We start from the raw sequence: 18,208 nt of genomic DNA on the forward strand, positions 1-18,208 counted from the left end.
TGAGTGCCAAGCATGGCGCCCACTGTTTACCTTTGACGCCTATTAGAACCTATGGCTCTAATCAAGTGCTTCAAAAACACCCCCCTGCCGCTGTAATTCAGGCGCACAGTGCCTAAAAAGGGGCCGGGTGCCTGAAAAGGGGGTGGCAGCAGCGGCCATGGATAGATTGATGCTATGCATCAATCTATCGGTGATAGAGGGGGTGGCTGGAGAGAGGGGGCAGCACCCATGCGCCCTTATAGATGCACTGCCACTGGTTGAGCTACTATATTACTTTCCCTTTTCTCTCATTTTCTTTTTCCCTCAAATCTTTCTCCTCCATTTTCTTTTAAGCTTTCCCTTTTATCCCATAAGTTTTCACCTAACTTATGGCAAACTCCATTTACCATCTAACAGTTCATAGTATGACTTAGCACTGATTTTGCATCATTTACTACTAAACTGTACTTGCTATACTCCTGTTTCAGTATTACTCAGAGTTTACTGTGTTCTGTTTTTTTCTTTTGTGCTGAGATATCCAATAAAACTGTTATTTAAAAAAAAAAATAAAATAAATGAAGCTTCAAAGTGTCAAATGGCAACCTCTTATATTCCACAAACTACATACCTTGTAAAGCTGGAAGAGGTTACCACCCTCTTTGGAAAAGAAACCGTTGTCTGTACGATATCTTAAAAGAGATGAACTCCTCCAATGAGACAAGGGTGTGTCATTGGGAACATGCCATAGACCCAGATCCTTGGCAGTAATATCATAATATCCTGGATTCTAAAATGCAAATTATTAAAAAATAGATTTCTTTATTCAGACTTTATTAAATATAATTTAAGCGAAGGCACTGTAAGATATGGATTACAAATTATATTATTATATTATTATATAATTATTATATTTATTATTGGTTTGGAATAACTTCAGATCATAGAAGCATACTTTAGAATCTGCTGCAAACATAGTAAATATATGCATAGGCATCCAAACACATAAAAGCAAGAATTTACAAAAATGCCCTTCACTTATATGGTATAAGCATAAGCGTAATAAAATATATTCGTTCTATGATCTCCATAAAAAGCATTGTAATACCTTGTAATCATCACTGGTTGCACCCTCTGGTAGCCCAAATGTGGCATAATTTGCCCAGTTTCCTTCTCCTGCTGGATTATTTGGGTTGTTTCCCTGCTGGCTGGACCAGCGATCTCCTGGTGTGCATTTCCCATTCATGTTGTTCTCGTGTACACTTGCTACCAGTGTCCAACCACCACCATCGGTTGTCATATCACAGAAGGTCTGGTAGACCACTCCATCGTCAGTGGTCAGCATGTAAATTCCATCTGGAGTAGCAGTACAGCAACAAATATTCATTCACAGTATGAAGACAATAAAATAAGCGTAGAAGATACTATGTATGTACTGCAATCTTTTACTATAATAGTAAACAGCAGGGCAGAATTAACATAGGGGCTATCGGAGCTGCAGCTCCAGGCCCTTTAAGATAGGCCAGGCCCAGTGGTGCGAGTGAGTCACTAAGGCAGCCCAGCCCTGCTGTGTGCAGTGTACACATGATTGATATGGAAATCATGGTGGAGTTAATATGTAATTTGTTAGAGCACTGTCAAACTCCCTAAGCCCTGGTCCAGCATCACCTTTGCTGAATGCTGCCGACATTGGGGATGTACAAGCCCCACCTGCCACAGTCACTGAGCCTTCCATCAGCCTGTACTACAAAGGTGAGCAGATGGATGGGAGGAGGGGGTGTCCAGAGCTAAACATAGAAAGGATTACAAACATCACAAAAGAGGGCATACATGACCAAAGAGGGAGTATGCATATACTCCCTTATGTTTCTCTCTCCCCCCCTTATGCTTCTCTCTCTATTTAATTGATGTAACCTACTGGGTTTTTTTTTGCTTTTAAAATGTTATCATTAGGGCTCAAGCAAAAAGGATGTTTTTGCAGCTGTTTCTTGGGGCGCCTGGCGTTCTTTTGTCCTGCCTCTAAACTTCCCTGCATGTTGGCCTGTGTGTTCAGGCATTTAAACATGTGTTTACACTAGGCACGTTTAGTGCTTGAGCGTCAATTCATTTCAATGGCCAGAATAAATACTTTATTCTGGCCAATGAAATTAATTACCACCCAAGCACGTGACACCTGTAAATGCGCCTAAACGCTTGTAGAAGCGTTAGACACTTTTACAAGCATCAGGAGTTTTTTCTGTAAAAACACAAAAAAAAAGTCCTGTGTGCATGAGGACTTATAGGCTATCATGAATGCCATTGTAAGACTCCATTATATTTTCAACCATTCCTCATTTGTCACCCATTTCTGATAATTGTTCAATTGACCTCTGAATAAAGTTCAGGTGACTATGGGGTCGATTTACTAAATCTGGAGAGTGCAAAATCTGGTGCAGCTCTGCACAGAAACTAATCAGCTTCTATGTTTTATTTGTCAAAGCTTAAACAAGCTGAAGTTAGAAGCTGATTGGCTACCAGTCAACTGCAGATTTTGCACTCTCCAGTTTTAGCCAATCAACCCCCTATGTTTTGGCTATATACACTTCAGTGCCTGGCCTCACCTATAGTCTGGCACACCTATGAATATTAAAAAATATTTTCTCCATCTCATTTTCTTAGACAATCCCATGTTGTCTAGATTTCTCTTCCTTGTCCCACTAGCCATGTAACCTCCTTTAAAACCCATCTCTTTAAAATATCCTTTTTACCCTGTTCCATTACTGCTGCAGAAGCAATGGGAAATTCCAAATATCCAAAAGATATTGAAACTGATTTTTTCAAGTAAAGATGTTTTTGCAAACCCACAAAATGTAAATTTCTTAGCTGGCCTTTCGTTCATTTGACTACAAGTCTGACTGTTATTTTCAAAGTGAAGATCAATATAATAACAACAACTAGAAAAGCTATAATTTCTGGGGAAATTGTGTGAAGTGTTCTTGCCTCTACAACTGGAGTGGGAGGAGTAACTGGGTGGAGTGGCTTGAGTAACTGTTATGTGGTTGGAGTGGCTGGAGTAACCGTGAAAAGTGTTTTAAAAAAGTATAAATAGTAGTAAAAAAATTGAAGTCGTCCCATCATTAGCTGAAAGAGCTGAACATTTTTCTTCAAAAAAGGTTTTAAAAAAAAAAAAAAAAAAATATATATATATATATATATTATATATATATATATATATATATATATATATATATATATATATATATATATATATATATATATATATATATATATATATATATATATATATATATATTTTTTCATGGCGTGGGCATAATGTTTTGGCTGATCATGGCGTGGGCATAATGTTTTGGCTGATCATGGCGTGGGCATAATGTTTTGGCTGATCATGGCGTGGGCATAATGTTTTGGCTGATCATGGCGTGGGCATAATGTTTTGGCTGATCATGGCGTGGGCATAATGTTTTGGCTGATCATGGCGTGGGCATAATGTTTTGGCTGATCATGGCGTGGGCATAATGTTTTGGCTGATCATGGCGTGGGCATAATGTTTTGGCTGATTATGGCATGGGCATAATGTTTTGGCTGATTATGGCGTGGACATAATGTTTTGGCTGATCATGGGGTTGTCAGCTTTTGTCACCTCCCACTCTAGTTTTGAACATTTCGCCATTCATTCCTATGGGACCAATTTTGCCGCAAAAACGATATTTCATGAACCATTCGGCGAAACGTTCCACAAAGTAATAGCACACCAATCGGGAACAATCCGCACGTTTTGGTATATTACTGTCTGTGTAGTGTAAAAGCTGTGGGAGGCGTTAGGGTGGTAAATTTGGCTATAATAAGAATAACTAGAAAAGCTACAATTTCTGGGGAAATGGTGTGAAGTGTTCTTGCCTCCACCAGCAGTCTACAAATGGAGTGGGCGGAGTAACTGGGAGGAGTGGCTTGAGTAACTGTTGTGCGGTTGAAGTGGCTGGAGTAACTGTGGAAAGCTTGGACTGGGCAGAGTAACTTTATGGAGTGGGCAGAGTAACTGTGTGGAGTGTTTGGAGTGAGAAAAGATAGTAAACACTACACTAACCAATTGATCAAATTTAAAAAGTGCACATGACAAGCTTGATAGAGTGAGAAATGCATTTCAACTTTTATTTATTTATATAGCACATTTAATTGCAACGTTGTTGCCCAAAGTGCTTCACAGTTACATTAAAACATACATTTATAAAAACATTAGCAGCATTATCAAGCCTAGCAGATAAAGGTATGACCACATGCATTTGGGGGGTCTAAGCATCTTGACGTAGAATGGAGGTGAAGGTGTGCTATCTGTTTGATGCTAATCAGTGTTTACAAACACTGTTTTCTGGCAACTCTCATACCCTGTTTATGCTTCACAACCACTGCTCAAAACAATACACAGGATCGCTGTAATAACTGTGCAGTATTTCAAATGGTCGTATTTTAAAAACTATAAAGTATGTGTCTGAAATATTAAAAATGAAGGCACGGTCGCAGTTTAGATATTGCCCTTCAAATTAGAAGTGGCTAGAGTAGAGTTTCAATGAATGGCGTGAGTTGCAGACAAATGGTCATATTATGAAAGCTATCAGGACTATGGCTTAGCTGTGGACATGTTTAGTGGAAGCAGGGATAGCTGAACATTTTGATATAAGATTTGTGTAGGTGGGCTTGAAAATTAGGGAGTGGTGGCAGTTTAGAAATCATGTCCTGATTTTTCAGCTTTTGTCACCTCCCACTCTAGTTTTGAACATTTCGCCATTCATTCCTATGGGACCAATTTCGCCGCAAAAACAACGATATTTCGTGAACCAATCGGCACGTTTCGGTATATTACTCGTCTATGTAGTGTAAAAACTGTGGGAGTTAGGGTGGTAAATTTGGCTATAATAACTAGAAAATGCATTTCCTGGGGAAAATGCGTGGGAATGCTGAATAGCGAAAACGGCCCCCAGCAAAACTGCCCCCATCATATTGCCACCATCAAAACTGCCCCCATCATATTGCCACCATCAAAACTGCCCCCATCATATTGCCACCATCAAAACTGCCCCCATCATATTGCCACCATCAAAACTGCCCCCATCATATTGCCACCATCATATTGCCACCATCAAAACTGCCCCCATCATATTGCCACCATCAAAACTGCCCTCATCATATTGCCACCATCAAAACTGCCCCCATCATATTGCCACCATCAAAACTGCCCTCATCATATTGCCACCATCAAAACTGCCCCCATCATATTGCCACCATCAAAACTGCCCCCATCAGAATTGCCCCATCAAAACTGCCCCATCATATTCCTCTATTATAAATCAGTACATGGTTTGTCTGTCCCCTCTCCCGGACTCTAATCAGAGATGAGATGTTCCAGCCACCCCCCCCCCCTGTATAAACAGAAGCTTTGGTAACCATGGCAACAAAAGCAACACAGTACACTCTGATTAATGGCTAAAATTTCCTGAAATGACCTCTAAACAAAAAGCTTTTTCACAAAAACTGTAAAAGATATCAAACTGAAAAGATATAGCCAGATAGCTGAATATTTTGTGAACATTTTAAAGTTTGTTTGGCGTCTGTAGGTGAAAGTATGAAGGAGCTGAAACTTTTGGGAGCGGAAGATTTTAAGGATCTGAAGCATGCTCCCATTGACTTTAATGTTAAAAAAAGTGATAAAAAGCCTAATATTTTAAAAAGTATAAATGGTAGAAAAAAAAAGTTGAAAAAGTCCCATCAGCTGAAAGAGATGAACATTTTAATAGTTGAATGGTTTTAATAGCTGAAAGTATGCAGAAGTTACGCAGAGCCAAAAAACGTACGGAATAAAATTAAGATTAAAAATAAATAAAATCGAATAGTGGGACTGCTAAAGCAATCCCACTAACTAAAAATAAAATCGAACAACAATAACTAGAAAAATGCATTTCCTGGGGAAAATGCGTGGGAATGCTGAATTGCTAAAATGGACCCCAGCAAAACTGCCCCATCATATTGCCACCATCAAAACTGCCCCATCAGAATTGTCCCATCAAAACTGCCCCATCAGAATTGTCCCATCAAAACTGCCCCATCAGAATTGTCCCATCAAAACTGCCCCATCATATTACCACCATCAAAACTGCCCCATCATATTACCACCATCAAAACTGCCCCATCAAAACTGTCCCATCACATTCCTCTATTATATAAATCAGTACATGGTGTGTCTATCCCCTCCCCCGGGCTCTGTAATCAGAGCTAAGATGCTCCAGCCACCTCCCCCCTGTGTATAACAGAAGCTTTGGTAACCATGGCAACAAAACAAACACAGTACACTCTGATTAATGGCTAAAATTTCCTGAAATGACCTCTAAACAAAAATCTTTTACAGTTTTTGAGAAAAAGCTATCAAACTGAAAAGATATAGCCAGATAGCTGAATATTTTGTGAACATTTTAAAGTTTGTTTGGCATCTGTAGGTGAAAGTATGAAGGAGCTGAAACTTTTGGGAGCGGAAGATTTTAAGGATCTGAAGCATGCTCCCATTGACTTCAATGTTAAAAAAAGTGTTAAAAAGCTTAATATTTTAAAAAGTATAGAAATAGTAGAAAAAAAGTTGAAAAGGTCCTTTCATCAGCTGAAAGAGACAAACATTTTAATAGTTGAATGGTTTTAATAGCTATAAGTATGCAGAAGTTAAGCAGAGCCAAAAAAACGTACAGAATAATAAAAATAGAATCGAACAACAATAGTGGGACTCCTAAAGCATTCCCACTAACTAGAAAAGCTACAATTTCTGGGGAAATTGTGAAAAAAGTGTTCTTGCCTCTACAAATGGAGTGGGCGGAGTAACTGGGTGGAGTGGCTGGAGTTACTGTGAAAAGTGTTAAAAAGCTTAATATTTTAAAAAGTATAAATAGTAGTAAAAAAGTTGACGAAGTCCCATCATGAGCTGAAAGAGCTGAACATTTTTTTCAAAAATGTTTTTTTCAAAAATGAATTTTTTTTTTTCAAAAATTTTTTTTTTCATGGGGCGGTCATAATGTTTTGGCTGATCATGGGGTTGTCAGCTTTTGTCACCTCCCACTCTGGTTTTTAACATTTCACCATTCATTCCTATGGGACCAATTTTGCCGCAAACACGACGATATTTCGTGAACCATTCGGCGAAACGTTCCACAAAGTAATAGCACACCAATTAAATTACATTGAGGCCGGATTCACACTGATATTTTTCAGCTTTTCACAAAGTTCCACAAGGTAATTGCACACCAATTAAATGACATTGAACATTTCGCCATTCATTCCTATGGGACCAATTTTCCGCAAAAACTACGATATTTCGTGAAAAATTCGGCGAAACGTTCCACAAAGTAATAGCACACCAAATCGGGAACAATCCGCACGTTTCGGTATATTACTGTCTATGTAGTTTAAAAGCTGTGGGAGGAGTTAGGGTGGTATGGGGTTGTCAGCTTTTGTCACCTCCCACTCTAGTTTTGAAAATTTCACCATTCATGCCTATGGGACCAATTTCGCCGCAAACACGATGATATTTCGTGAACCATTCGGCGAAACGTTCCACAAAGTAATAGCACACCAATTAAATGACATTGAGGCCGGATTCACACTGGTATATTTCAGCTTTTCACAAAGTTCCACAAGGTAATAGCACACCAATTAAATGACATTGAACATTTCGCCATTCATTCCTATGGGACCAATTTCGCCGCAACAACGACGATATTTCGTGAACCATTCGGCGAAACGTTTCACAAAATAATAGCACACCATTCGGGAATAATCCGCACGTTTCGGTATATTACTTGTCTATGTAGTGTAAAAACTGTGGGAGGAGTTAGGGTGGTAAATTTGGCTATAATAATAATAATAATAATAACTAGAAAAGGTACAATTTCTGGGGAAATTGTGAAAGTGTTCTTGCCTCTACAACTGGAGTGGGCGGAGTAACTGGGTGGGGTGGAGTGGCTTGAGTAACTGTGAAAAGTGTTAAAAAGCTTAATATTTTAAAAAGTATAAATAGTAGTAAAAAAGTTCCATCATTCGCTGAAAGAGCTGAACATTTTTTTCAAAAGTAATTTTTTTTTTCAAAAATGAATTTTTTTTCTTCAAAAATGATTTTTTTTTCTTCAAAAATGATTTTTTTTTTCAAAAGTAATTTTTTTTTTCAAAGGTAATTTTTTTTTTCAAAAATGAATTTTTTTATTTCAAAAATAATTTTTTTTTCGAAATTATTATTTTTTTTTAAAGTAATTTTTTTTTCAAAAATATATTTTTTTTTTTTTCAAAAATATTTTTTTTTTTCAAAAATATTTTTTTTTTTACATGGGGCGGTCATAATGTTTTGGCTGATCATGGGGTGGTCATAATGTTTTGGCTGATCATGGGGTTGTCAGCTTTTGTCACTTCCCACTCTAGTTTTGAACATTTCGCCATTCATTCCTATGGGACCAATTTCGCTGCAAAAACGTCATTTCGTGGACCATTCGGCAAAACATTCCACAAAGTAATAACACACCAATTGGGAACAATCCGCTCGTTTCGGTATATTATTTGTCTCTGTAGTGTGAAAACTGTGGGAGGAGTCTACAAGCATTATCAAGTCTAGCAGATGAAGTCACATGCATTTGGAGTGTCTCAGCATCTTGTGTTTACAACCACTGTTTCCTAGCAACGCTCATGCCCTGTTTATGCTTCCCAAATACTGCTTCATCAAAACTGCCCCATCAGAATTACCCCATCAAAACTGCCCCATCATATTCCTCTATTATAAATCAGTACATGGTGTGTCTGTCCCCTCCCCCGGGCTCTGTAATCAGCTGAGATGCTCCAGCCACCTTCCCCCCTGTGTATAACAGAAGCTTTGGTAACCATGGCAACAAAACAAACACTAACAGTACACTCTGATTAATGGCTAAAATTTCCTGAAATGACCTCTAAACAAATGGCCGTATTTTAAAAACTATACATCCTACAGCGAAGATCTTTATATTGTGAGAATCACAAGACCCAGACCTAGATTTTGATGTATAGTATGTCTCTGAAATATTAAAAATGAAGGCACAGTCGCAGTTTAAAAATTGCCCTTCAAATTTGGAGGGGGCTAGAGTGTAGTTTCAATGAATGTCAATGGACGGCGTGAGTTGCAAACAAATGGTCATATTGTGAAAACTATCAGAACTATGGCTTAGCCGTGGACATGTTTAGTGGCAGCAGGGATAGCTGAACGTTTTGATATAAGATTTGTGTAGGTGGGCTTGAAAATGAGGGAGTGGCGGCAGTTTAGAAATCATGTTCTGATTTTCCAGCTTTTGTCATCTCCCACTCTAGTTTCCCCATTCATTCCTATGGGACCAATTTCGCCGCAAAAACGACGATATTTCGTGAACCATTCGGCGAAACGTTCCACAAAGTAATAGCACACCATTCGGGAACAATCCGCACGTTTCGGTATATTACTTGTCTATGTAGTGTAAAAACTGTGGGAGGAGTTAGGGTGGTAAATTTGGCTATAATAATAAGAATAATATATATGTGAGATAACAGTAAGTGGTCTTGCTATGCAAGAACACTTAATAATATATATGTGAGATAACAGTAAGTGGTCTTGCTATGCAAGAACACTTAACTAGAAAAGCTACAATTTCTGGGGAAATTGTGAAAGTGTTCTTGCCTCTACAACTGTAGTGGGCGGAGTAACTGGGTGGGGTGGAGTGGCTTGAGTAACTGTGAAAAGTGTTAAAAAGCTTAATATTTTAAAAAGTATAAATAGTAGTAAAAAAGTTCCATCATTAGCTGAAAGAGCTGAACATTTTTTTCAAAAGTAATTTTTTTTTTTCAAAAATGAATTTTTTTTTTTCAAAAATGAATTTTTTTTTTTCAAAAATGAATTTTTTTTAAAAGTAATTTTTTTTCTCAAAAATTTTTTTTTTCGAAATTATTTTTTTCTTTCAAAAATAATTTTTTTTTTTCAAAAATATTTTTTTTTTTTCAAAAATATTTTTTTTTTTTTCAAAAAAATATATTTTTTTTTTCAAAAATATTTTTTTTTTTTCATGGGGCGGTCATAATGTTTCAGCTGATCATGGGGTTGTCAGCTTTTGTCACCTCCCGCTCTAGTTTTGAACATTTCACCATTCATTCCTATGGGACCAATTTCACCGCAAAAACGACGATATTTCGTGAACCATTCGGCGAAACGTTCCACAGAGTAATAGCACACCAATTAAATGACATTGAGGCCGGATTCACACTGGTATTTTTCAGCTTTTCACAAAGTTCCACAAGGTAATAGGACAACAATTAAATGACATTGAACATTTCGCAATTCATTCCTATGGGACCAATATTGCCGCAAAAAACTACGATATTTCGTGGACCATTCGGCGAAATATTCCACAAAGTAATAACACACCAATCGGGAACAATCCGCTCGTTTCGGTATATTACTTGTCTCTGTAGTGTAAAAATTGTGGGAGGAGTCTACAAGCATTATCAAGTCTAGCAGATGAAGTCACATGCATTTGGGGTGTCTCAGCATCTTTGGTTTACAACCACTGTTTCCTAGCAACGCTCATGCCCTGTTTATGCTTCCCAAATACTACTTCATCAAAACTGCCCCATCAGAATTACCCCATCAAAACTGCCCCATCATATTCCTCTATTATAAATCAGTACATGGTGTGTCTGTCCCCTCCCCCGGGCTCTGTAATCAGAGCTGAGATGCTCCAGCCACCTCCCCCCCTGTGTATAACAGAAGCTTTGGTAACCATGGCAACAAAACAAACACTAACAGTACACTCTGATTAATGGCTAAAATTTCCTGAAATGACCTCTAAACAAATGGCCGTATTTTAAAAACTATACATCCTACAGCGAAGATCTTTATATTGTGAGAATCACAAGACCCAGACCTAGACCTAGATGATGTATAGTATGTCTCTGAAATATTAAAAATGGAGGCACAGTCGCAGTTTAGAAATTGCCCTTCAAATTTGAAGGGGCTAGAGTGTAGTTTCAATGAATGTCAATGGACGGCGTGAGTTGCAAACAAATGGTCATATTGTGAAAACTATCAGGACTATGGCTTAGCCGTGGACATGTTCAGTGGCAGCAGGGATAGCTGAACGTTTTGATATAAGATTTGTGTAGGTGGGCTTGAAAATGAGGGAGTGGCGGCAGTTTAGAAATCATGTTCTGATTTTCCAGCTTTTGCCATCTCCCACTCTAGTTTCCCCATTCATTCCTATGGGACCAATTTTGCCGCAAAAACGACGTTATTTCGTGAACCATTCGGCAAAACGTTCCACAAAGTAATAGCACACCATTCGGGAACAATCCGCACGTTTCGGTATATTACTTGTCTATGTAGTGTAAAAACTGTGGGAGGAGTTAGGGTGGTAAATTTGGCTATAATAATAAGAACTAGAAAAGCTACAATTTCTGGGGAAATTGTGAAAGTGTTCTTGCCTCTACAACTGGAGTGGGCGGAGTAACTGGGTGGGGTGGAGTGGCTTGAGTAACTGTGAAAAGTGTTAAAAAGCTTAATATTTTAAAAAGTATAAATAGTAGTAAAAAAGTTCCATCATTAGCTGAAAGAGCTGAACATTTTTTTCAAAAGTAATTTTTTTTTTCAAAAATGAATTTTTTTTATTCAAAAATGATTTTTTTTTCTTCAAAAATAAATTTTTTTTTCTTCAAAAATGATTTTTTCTTCAAAAGTAATTTTTTTTTTCAAAGGTAATTTTTTTTTCAAAAATAATTTTTTTTTCAAAAATTATATTTGAAAAAAAAAAATATTTTTGAAAAAAAAAATATATATTTGAAAAAAAAAAAAATATTTTTTTTTTCAAAAATAATTTTTTTTTTTAAAAGTAATTTTTTTTTCAAAAATATTTTTTTTTTTCAAAAATTATTTTTTTATTTTTTTCAAAAATTATTTTTTTTTTTCAAAAATATTTTTTTTTTTACATGGGGCGGTCATAATGTTTTGGCTGATCATGGGGTGGTCATAATGTTTTGGCTGATCATGGGGTTGTCAGCTTTTGTCACCTCCCACTGTAGTTTTGAACATTTCGCCATTCATTCCTATGGGAACAATTTCGCCGCAAAAACGTCATTTCGTGGACCATTCGGCGAAACATTCCACAAAGTAATAACACACCAATCGGGAACAATCCGCTCGTTTCGGTATATTACTTGTCTCTGTAGTGTAAAAACTGTGGGAGGAGTCTACAAGCATTATCAAGTCTAGCAGATGAAGTCACATGCATTTGGGGTGTCTCAGCATCTTGTGTTTACAACCACTGTTTCCTAGCAACGCTCATGCCCTGTTTATGCTTCCCAAATACTACTTCATCAAAACTGCCCCATCAGAATTACCCCATCAAAACTGCCCCATCATATTCCTCTATTATAAATCAGTACATGGTGTGTCTGTCCCCTCCCCCGGGCTCTGTAATCAGAGCTGAGATGCTCCAGCCACCTCCCCCCTGTGTATAACAGAAGCTTTGGTAACCATGGCAACAAAACACACACAGTACACGCTGATTAATGGCTAAAATTTCCTGAAATGACCTCTAAACAAATGGCCGTATTTTAAAAACTATACATCGTACAGCGAAGATCTTTATATTGTTAGAATCACAAGACCCAGACCTAGATTTTGATACATAGTATGTCTCTGAAATATTAAAATTGAAGGCACGGTCGCAGTTTAGAAATTGCCCTTCAAATTTGAAGGGGCTAGAGTGTAGTTTCAATGAATGTCAATGGACGGCGTGAGTTGCAAACAAATGGTCATATTGTGAAAACTATCAGGACTATGGCTTAGCCATGGACATGTTTAGTGGCAGCAGGGATAGCTGAACGTTTTGATATAAGATTTGTGTAGGTGGGCTTGAAAATGAGTGAGTGGCGGCAGTTTAGAAATCATGTTCTGATTTTCCAGCTTTTGTCATCTCCCACTCTAGTTTCCCCATTCATTCCTATGGGACCAATTTCGCCGCAAAAATGACGATATTTCGTGAACCATTCGGCGAAACGTTCCACAAAGTAATAGCACACCATTCGGGAACAATCCGCACATTTTGGTATATTACTTGTCTATGTAGTGTAAAAACTGTGGGAGGAGTTAGGGTGGTAAATTTGGCTATAATAATAAGAATAATATATATGTGAGATAACAATAAGTGGTCTTGCTATGCAAGAACACTTAATAATATATATGTGAGATAACAGTAAGTGGTCTTGCTATGCAAGAACACTTAACTAGAAAAGGTACAATTTCTGGGGAAATTGTGAAAAGTGTTCTTGCCTCTACATCTGGAGTGAGCGGAGTAACTGGGGGGAGTGCCTGGAGTAACTGTTGTGTGGTTGGAGTAACTGTGGAAAGGTTGACCTGGGCAGATGGGCAGAGTAACTGTGTGGAGTGTTTGTAGTGAGTAAAGATAGTAAACATTACACTAACCAATTGATTGATCAAATTTAAAAAGTGCACAAGTGCTAATGGTGTAGAAGGTAGAAATATCGGTAAATGACTTTGCGGACACAGACTTAAGGGTTACCAGGATTTATTCCGCCCCAGCCAAAGCATAGCACCTGACGGACTCGCGTCCCAAAATCAAGTGTGTCAAAAACAGTTTACACAGTGTACATATAATTTCAATATATTGCATCACAAGCGAACTGGCGGTATATTTCCGTTATACATTAACATTAACATTTTGAACAGTCAACTTTTTGAACTTTTTGGATACAAGGCAATTCATTAAAGCATATACTTTAAACCCTTACAAATTTTCAGTTTCTCTGCAGTTTTGCTCCTTGCTGTTTCTTTGTCTTACTAATCAGCAAGCAGGCTATAGCACAGGAAGGAGAGGGTGAGTGTGATGAGGACAGTGTGATAGGGCGAGCTGACGTGCTGCATCTACCGTCTGTAGGACGGGTGATCGTTTTAGCCAGCCGGCTTCTTATGCTTATTTGAATCTGCTACACTGTAAGTGTTATTTTAATTCTTTTAATAAACCTCAAAACCAGGATTACGCTATGTTGTTTCCCTCTCTTTTCCCGGGGTACCCCTAAATGAGAACAACCCCCCAGCTAGGAGTCTTTTATTAATCTCCATAAGAGTGATTTCCTGTGACTTGGTGGACTAGTGGTATCATCACCCTTTGGCTGTATGAATTGGCATGTCGTTTCCTACAAGCCCATCCAATGAAAGGCCCTGACCGGGTTAAGGTCGCAAGCCCCCTTGTGCTTGCCGTTTGGTAAGCGCGCATTTTATTTTCAGCTACCACCGTGGTGCGGTGGAGGAATTTTTTCTATTTTACATTTCCTGCTTTAAAAAAATGGGGTCTGAGCCTATGTATTTTCACAACATTTATTTGGACTTTATTCACTGTGTTTGGACTGTCCAGTGAACACTTATTGATTTAGGTTTCAAGAACTGTGTTAGTTATTTAATTTGGGTTCTAACCAATTAGTCCTATTCAACACTGGTACTAGTATTTACTCCTATTTACAGCGCTGCTATATTTGTTATATTGTTGTATTAGTGTGTGTATCTCACATAGAGTGGCTGCTTTTGTTATTATGTAGTTTTTTTTAATTTTTTTTCACTAAGTTATTTTCATCACTATTTTGGTTATCCCCTATTTGGTCATTCACAATATTTCACGAACAGGTACCCTTTTTGGGTGCACTACAGCGCGGTATTCCTCTTACTATATGATGAGGACAGATGTCTGTGATGGATGGGGGGGAGTAAGTGAGTTCAGTGTCTAACAAGTACACCGAACATGAAATATAGAGAATGATGTTTAGCTAATTGTAAATGGTCCCACATAACTATGGCCACGTAAACTGACCCTCATTGCCACTTTATCTGTTTGATGACCACTGTCTCACAACCACTGTTTCCTGGCAACACTCATGCCCTGTTTATGCAGGCTCTAAGCGTGTTCACAACCACTGCTCAAAACACAATACACAGGATAATGGTAGCTGTAATAACTGTGCAGTACTCCTGACTGGAGACACTGCTGCACCCTGGAGATGTAAATGTGATCCAACAGTGTGTTTTTTTCTGTGGTGGCTGCCCAGACCAGTTGAGTATATCCTCTTGAGTGAAGAAGGTCAGATATTGGCTTCTTTTCTCTGCACAGAAAATCTTCATTGAAATCTCCACAGAGTATTATAGGTTGGCAATCCATTATTTCCAAAGATTCCAAGAGGCCCAGCAGGTTAGTAAGGAATTGGCCAATACTGTAATCCGGTGGCCTGTAAACGACAGCGATCAAAGCTTGTACAGGGGACTCCAGTTTGACAACCAAGAACTCCAAGTCAGTCACATTGTGATGATACTGCTTTTCATAGGCCTTGAAATGGTTTCTGACATACAAGGCGACACCTCCGCCACTTTTACTTGCAATGTCAGGAAGGTTTGTGTACGAGAGGTGTCTGTTGCGTTTGAACAGGTTGTAGCCCTCCAGCTGGAGACTTTCAGCAACAGAAGAGCCTGAGAGATGAGTTTCAGTGAAACATAAAACATCTCCAAGTGTCAACTCATGGTGAGATTTGATATCTTCAATGTGAGCTGGTAATCCTTCCGTGTTGTGATGGATAATTGTGAATGTTTGCTGTTTGTCTGTTGTCTGTAGAAACTTTAAGAGGGGCATAACACTTTCCAGTGATGCATTCTTCATTGAATCCAGGGAAGCTGTGATTTCAGGATCAGCAAAGATCTTCTTCTCATCAAAGTCGGTTATGTACAGTCCTTGTAGTGTAGTCGTTCTACTCAGAGCAACATAGGCCATTCCCGGTTGGAAGACCCGTTTCAATGAGACCACTGCCGACTGTATCGACATCCCCTGACACTTATGAATCGTACATCCAAAAGCCAACTTCAGGGGGAACTGCCTGCGAACAACTCCTTTCTGTCTCAGGTTTTCCTCTACCCTTTCTATGTACACCAAGTTGTCAGCATCACAAGACGACTTGTTACGGTATCTCTGTCCTGCATTTGGATTGTCCAGCACAAGCCCAAGCTTGTTTACCGTAGTAGCACCATTCTCAGTCTGGATGATTATTCTTGCAATCTTGCCAAATGTCCCGTTAACAAGCCCGTCTTCTACATCAATGTTTCTTGTGATCATGATACGGGCACCTTCAGCTGCTTGCAGTGTGTCAATCAGATTGTCTTTGTGTCCTTTGAAAGGTTGGTGTTGCCTCAGCATCACTCCTGTCTTAGGGTCTTTTCTGTAATCGTCGGCATCTATGTTGGTGACGTTTGAATGGAGAACAGACACAGTTGCAGCATTATGTTTGTGAACCTCTTTGTTGGTGGCAAATATGTGTAGCACGTCATTAGGGCAGTGGGTGGGATCTGTAAAAGCCTGAGCAAGAAGAGCTTTGTCATCATTGCTTAAGGTGCCAGTCTTCTGCTTGACTCTGATTCTATTCAAAAGCTCAGCAAATGAAAGGTCTTCGTTCTGTCGCATGATCTCTGTCAGCGTGATCATCTGAAAGTTGTCTTTCCAGACGTCATTGGTATTTTCCTCAAACACGCAGAGTGGCTTACTTTTTCCCAGCGGGGGGACCTGGTAAAAGTCTCCTACTGCTAGTACTGACATACCACCAAAAGGTTTCTTACTGCCTTTGATTTGCTGTAATCTCCAGTTGATGTAGGCAAACAGGGGCTTTGAAATCATTGACACCTCGTCAATAACAATGATCTCCGCATTTGACAGCTGTGCCCTCACTTCATCTATTAGATTTCCAAGTCCTTGGTAGGGTGGCTTCAAGCTTCTTGGCAACTTCAGCAGAGAATGCAATGTGTTGCCTGAAATGTTGAAAGCTGCTGTTCCTGTAAATGCAGTTAGTAAAACGCTGGGCATGGATATGTCTGCTTCCTCACGTAGTCTGGTAAGTTTACAGAGTATCTTTGTCGCCTCAGCATAGATACACTTTATCAGGTGTGATTTGCCTGTCCCTGCACCACCAGTGACAAAGTAATAGAATGGGTCAGGATTTAGGCCACGCACACGGTTAGTGCACCAGTCACAAACTGAGTAGAATGTCTGAGCTTGTGTCCGGTTAAGGTTTCTGTACATTTTCCGAAGGAAATCAGGGCACATTTGTGGGGCTTTCACAGTAAGCGCAATTCCACCTGTTTGTTTGTGACGTGTATACTCCGGAACATCATCTTGTTCATTCTCATGAAGTGGCTCCCCTTCTTTGCGTTCCTCTACACATTCCAACCTATCCAACTCAGCTTCTGGGGCAAAGGTGTTCCAAGCATCTTCAACAGGTCCGTTTTTTACAAAGTCATCCAAGACTTGTTCCACAATTTTGTTGTGTTGTTCGAACTTCTTTTGGTTGCTGGTAACAATTGCAGACACTGCTTGGATTGCTTCTTCTCCTGGTAAGCTCACACAGGCGCCTTTGTAAAAATCCTGGTGTGTTGGGAACCTTACAGTTTTCAGTGATGACTCTGAACGGTGGGGGAGGTACAGTTTAAGCAGTCTGCCGTAGTAGTTCTCAGGGTCCTTCTTCTCTGAGAAGCGTGCGTACCTGATGATTGCAGGCTTCCCTCTCGTGCGTTTTTGAATCATTCCCATTTCATTCAATAGGCTGACACGCTTGCTGTCTTCCTTTTGCTTGCCATCTTCCTTCTGCTTGCCATAGACAACCCTGTAATGGGATGCAAAGTCTGCCAGACACATGGACTCAAACTCTGGTGTTTCAGGTCTGGCTCTGTATTTGTCGACAAAACTCGTCATCCACACATTAAGAGAATCGGCTGGTTTGTTCTGCAATGCACTGAGCGGGAGACTCATTTTCAGTGCGTTGTCACCAGTTGGCAGAAAAACAATCTCACGTGAGCAAGACTTCATTTTCAGGCTGCACGTACGGGCCACAGACTCCTGGGCGCTGACCTCTCTGTGTTTTGAATAAGCCTGAAGAACCTCTTTCATTTCTTCTCGTTCTGTCGCTGTTTCTGGGCTCATTTCTTTGACTATTGTTTTGAGATAGTCACTCAGCTCCCGTTCTGGCTTGGATATGTAGGACAACATGTACATGATGCAACCATACTCATCAAGAATGTACTGGATGTCCATGTTGGCGTTCCAGGCCGTCAGCAAATGTGGATTATAGTTGTTCACCCAGCAGTCCTTGACATCACGCTTCATTAGAATCACGCTTG

General features: G+C 39.2%; 1 protein-coding gene across 2 annotated transcripts in view; it reads right to left on the reverse strand.

The window, feature by feature from the left end:
• LOC141106041 (intelectin-1-like) overlaps window positions 1-18,208 on the reverse strand; it is a 162,656-nt gene that overhangs the window by 61,503 nt on the left and 82,945 nt on the right. For both annotated transcript variants that reach the window (XM_073596396.1, XM_073596395.1), the window contains exons 4-5: window positions 1,085-1,332; window positions 608-766 (exon numbers count right to left, since the gene is read on the reverse strand). In XM_073596396.1, coding sequence (XP_073452497.1) covers window positions 608-766; window positions 1,085-1,332 — 407 coding nt within the window. The remainder of the gene's footprint in view (window positions 1-607; window positions 767-1,084; window positions 1,333-18,208) is intronic.

The sequence above is a fragment of the Aquarana catesbeiana genome, linkage group LG08, assembly GCF_042186555.1.
Source record: "Aquarana catesbeiana isolate 2022-GZ linkage group LG08, ASM4218655v1, whole genome shotgun sequence".
Taxonomy (NCBI): Eukaryota; Metazoa; Chordata; class Amphibia; order Anura; family Ranidae; genus Aquarana; species Aquarana catesbeiana.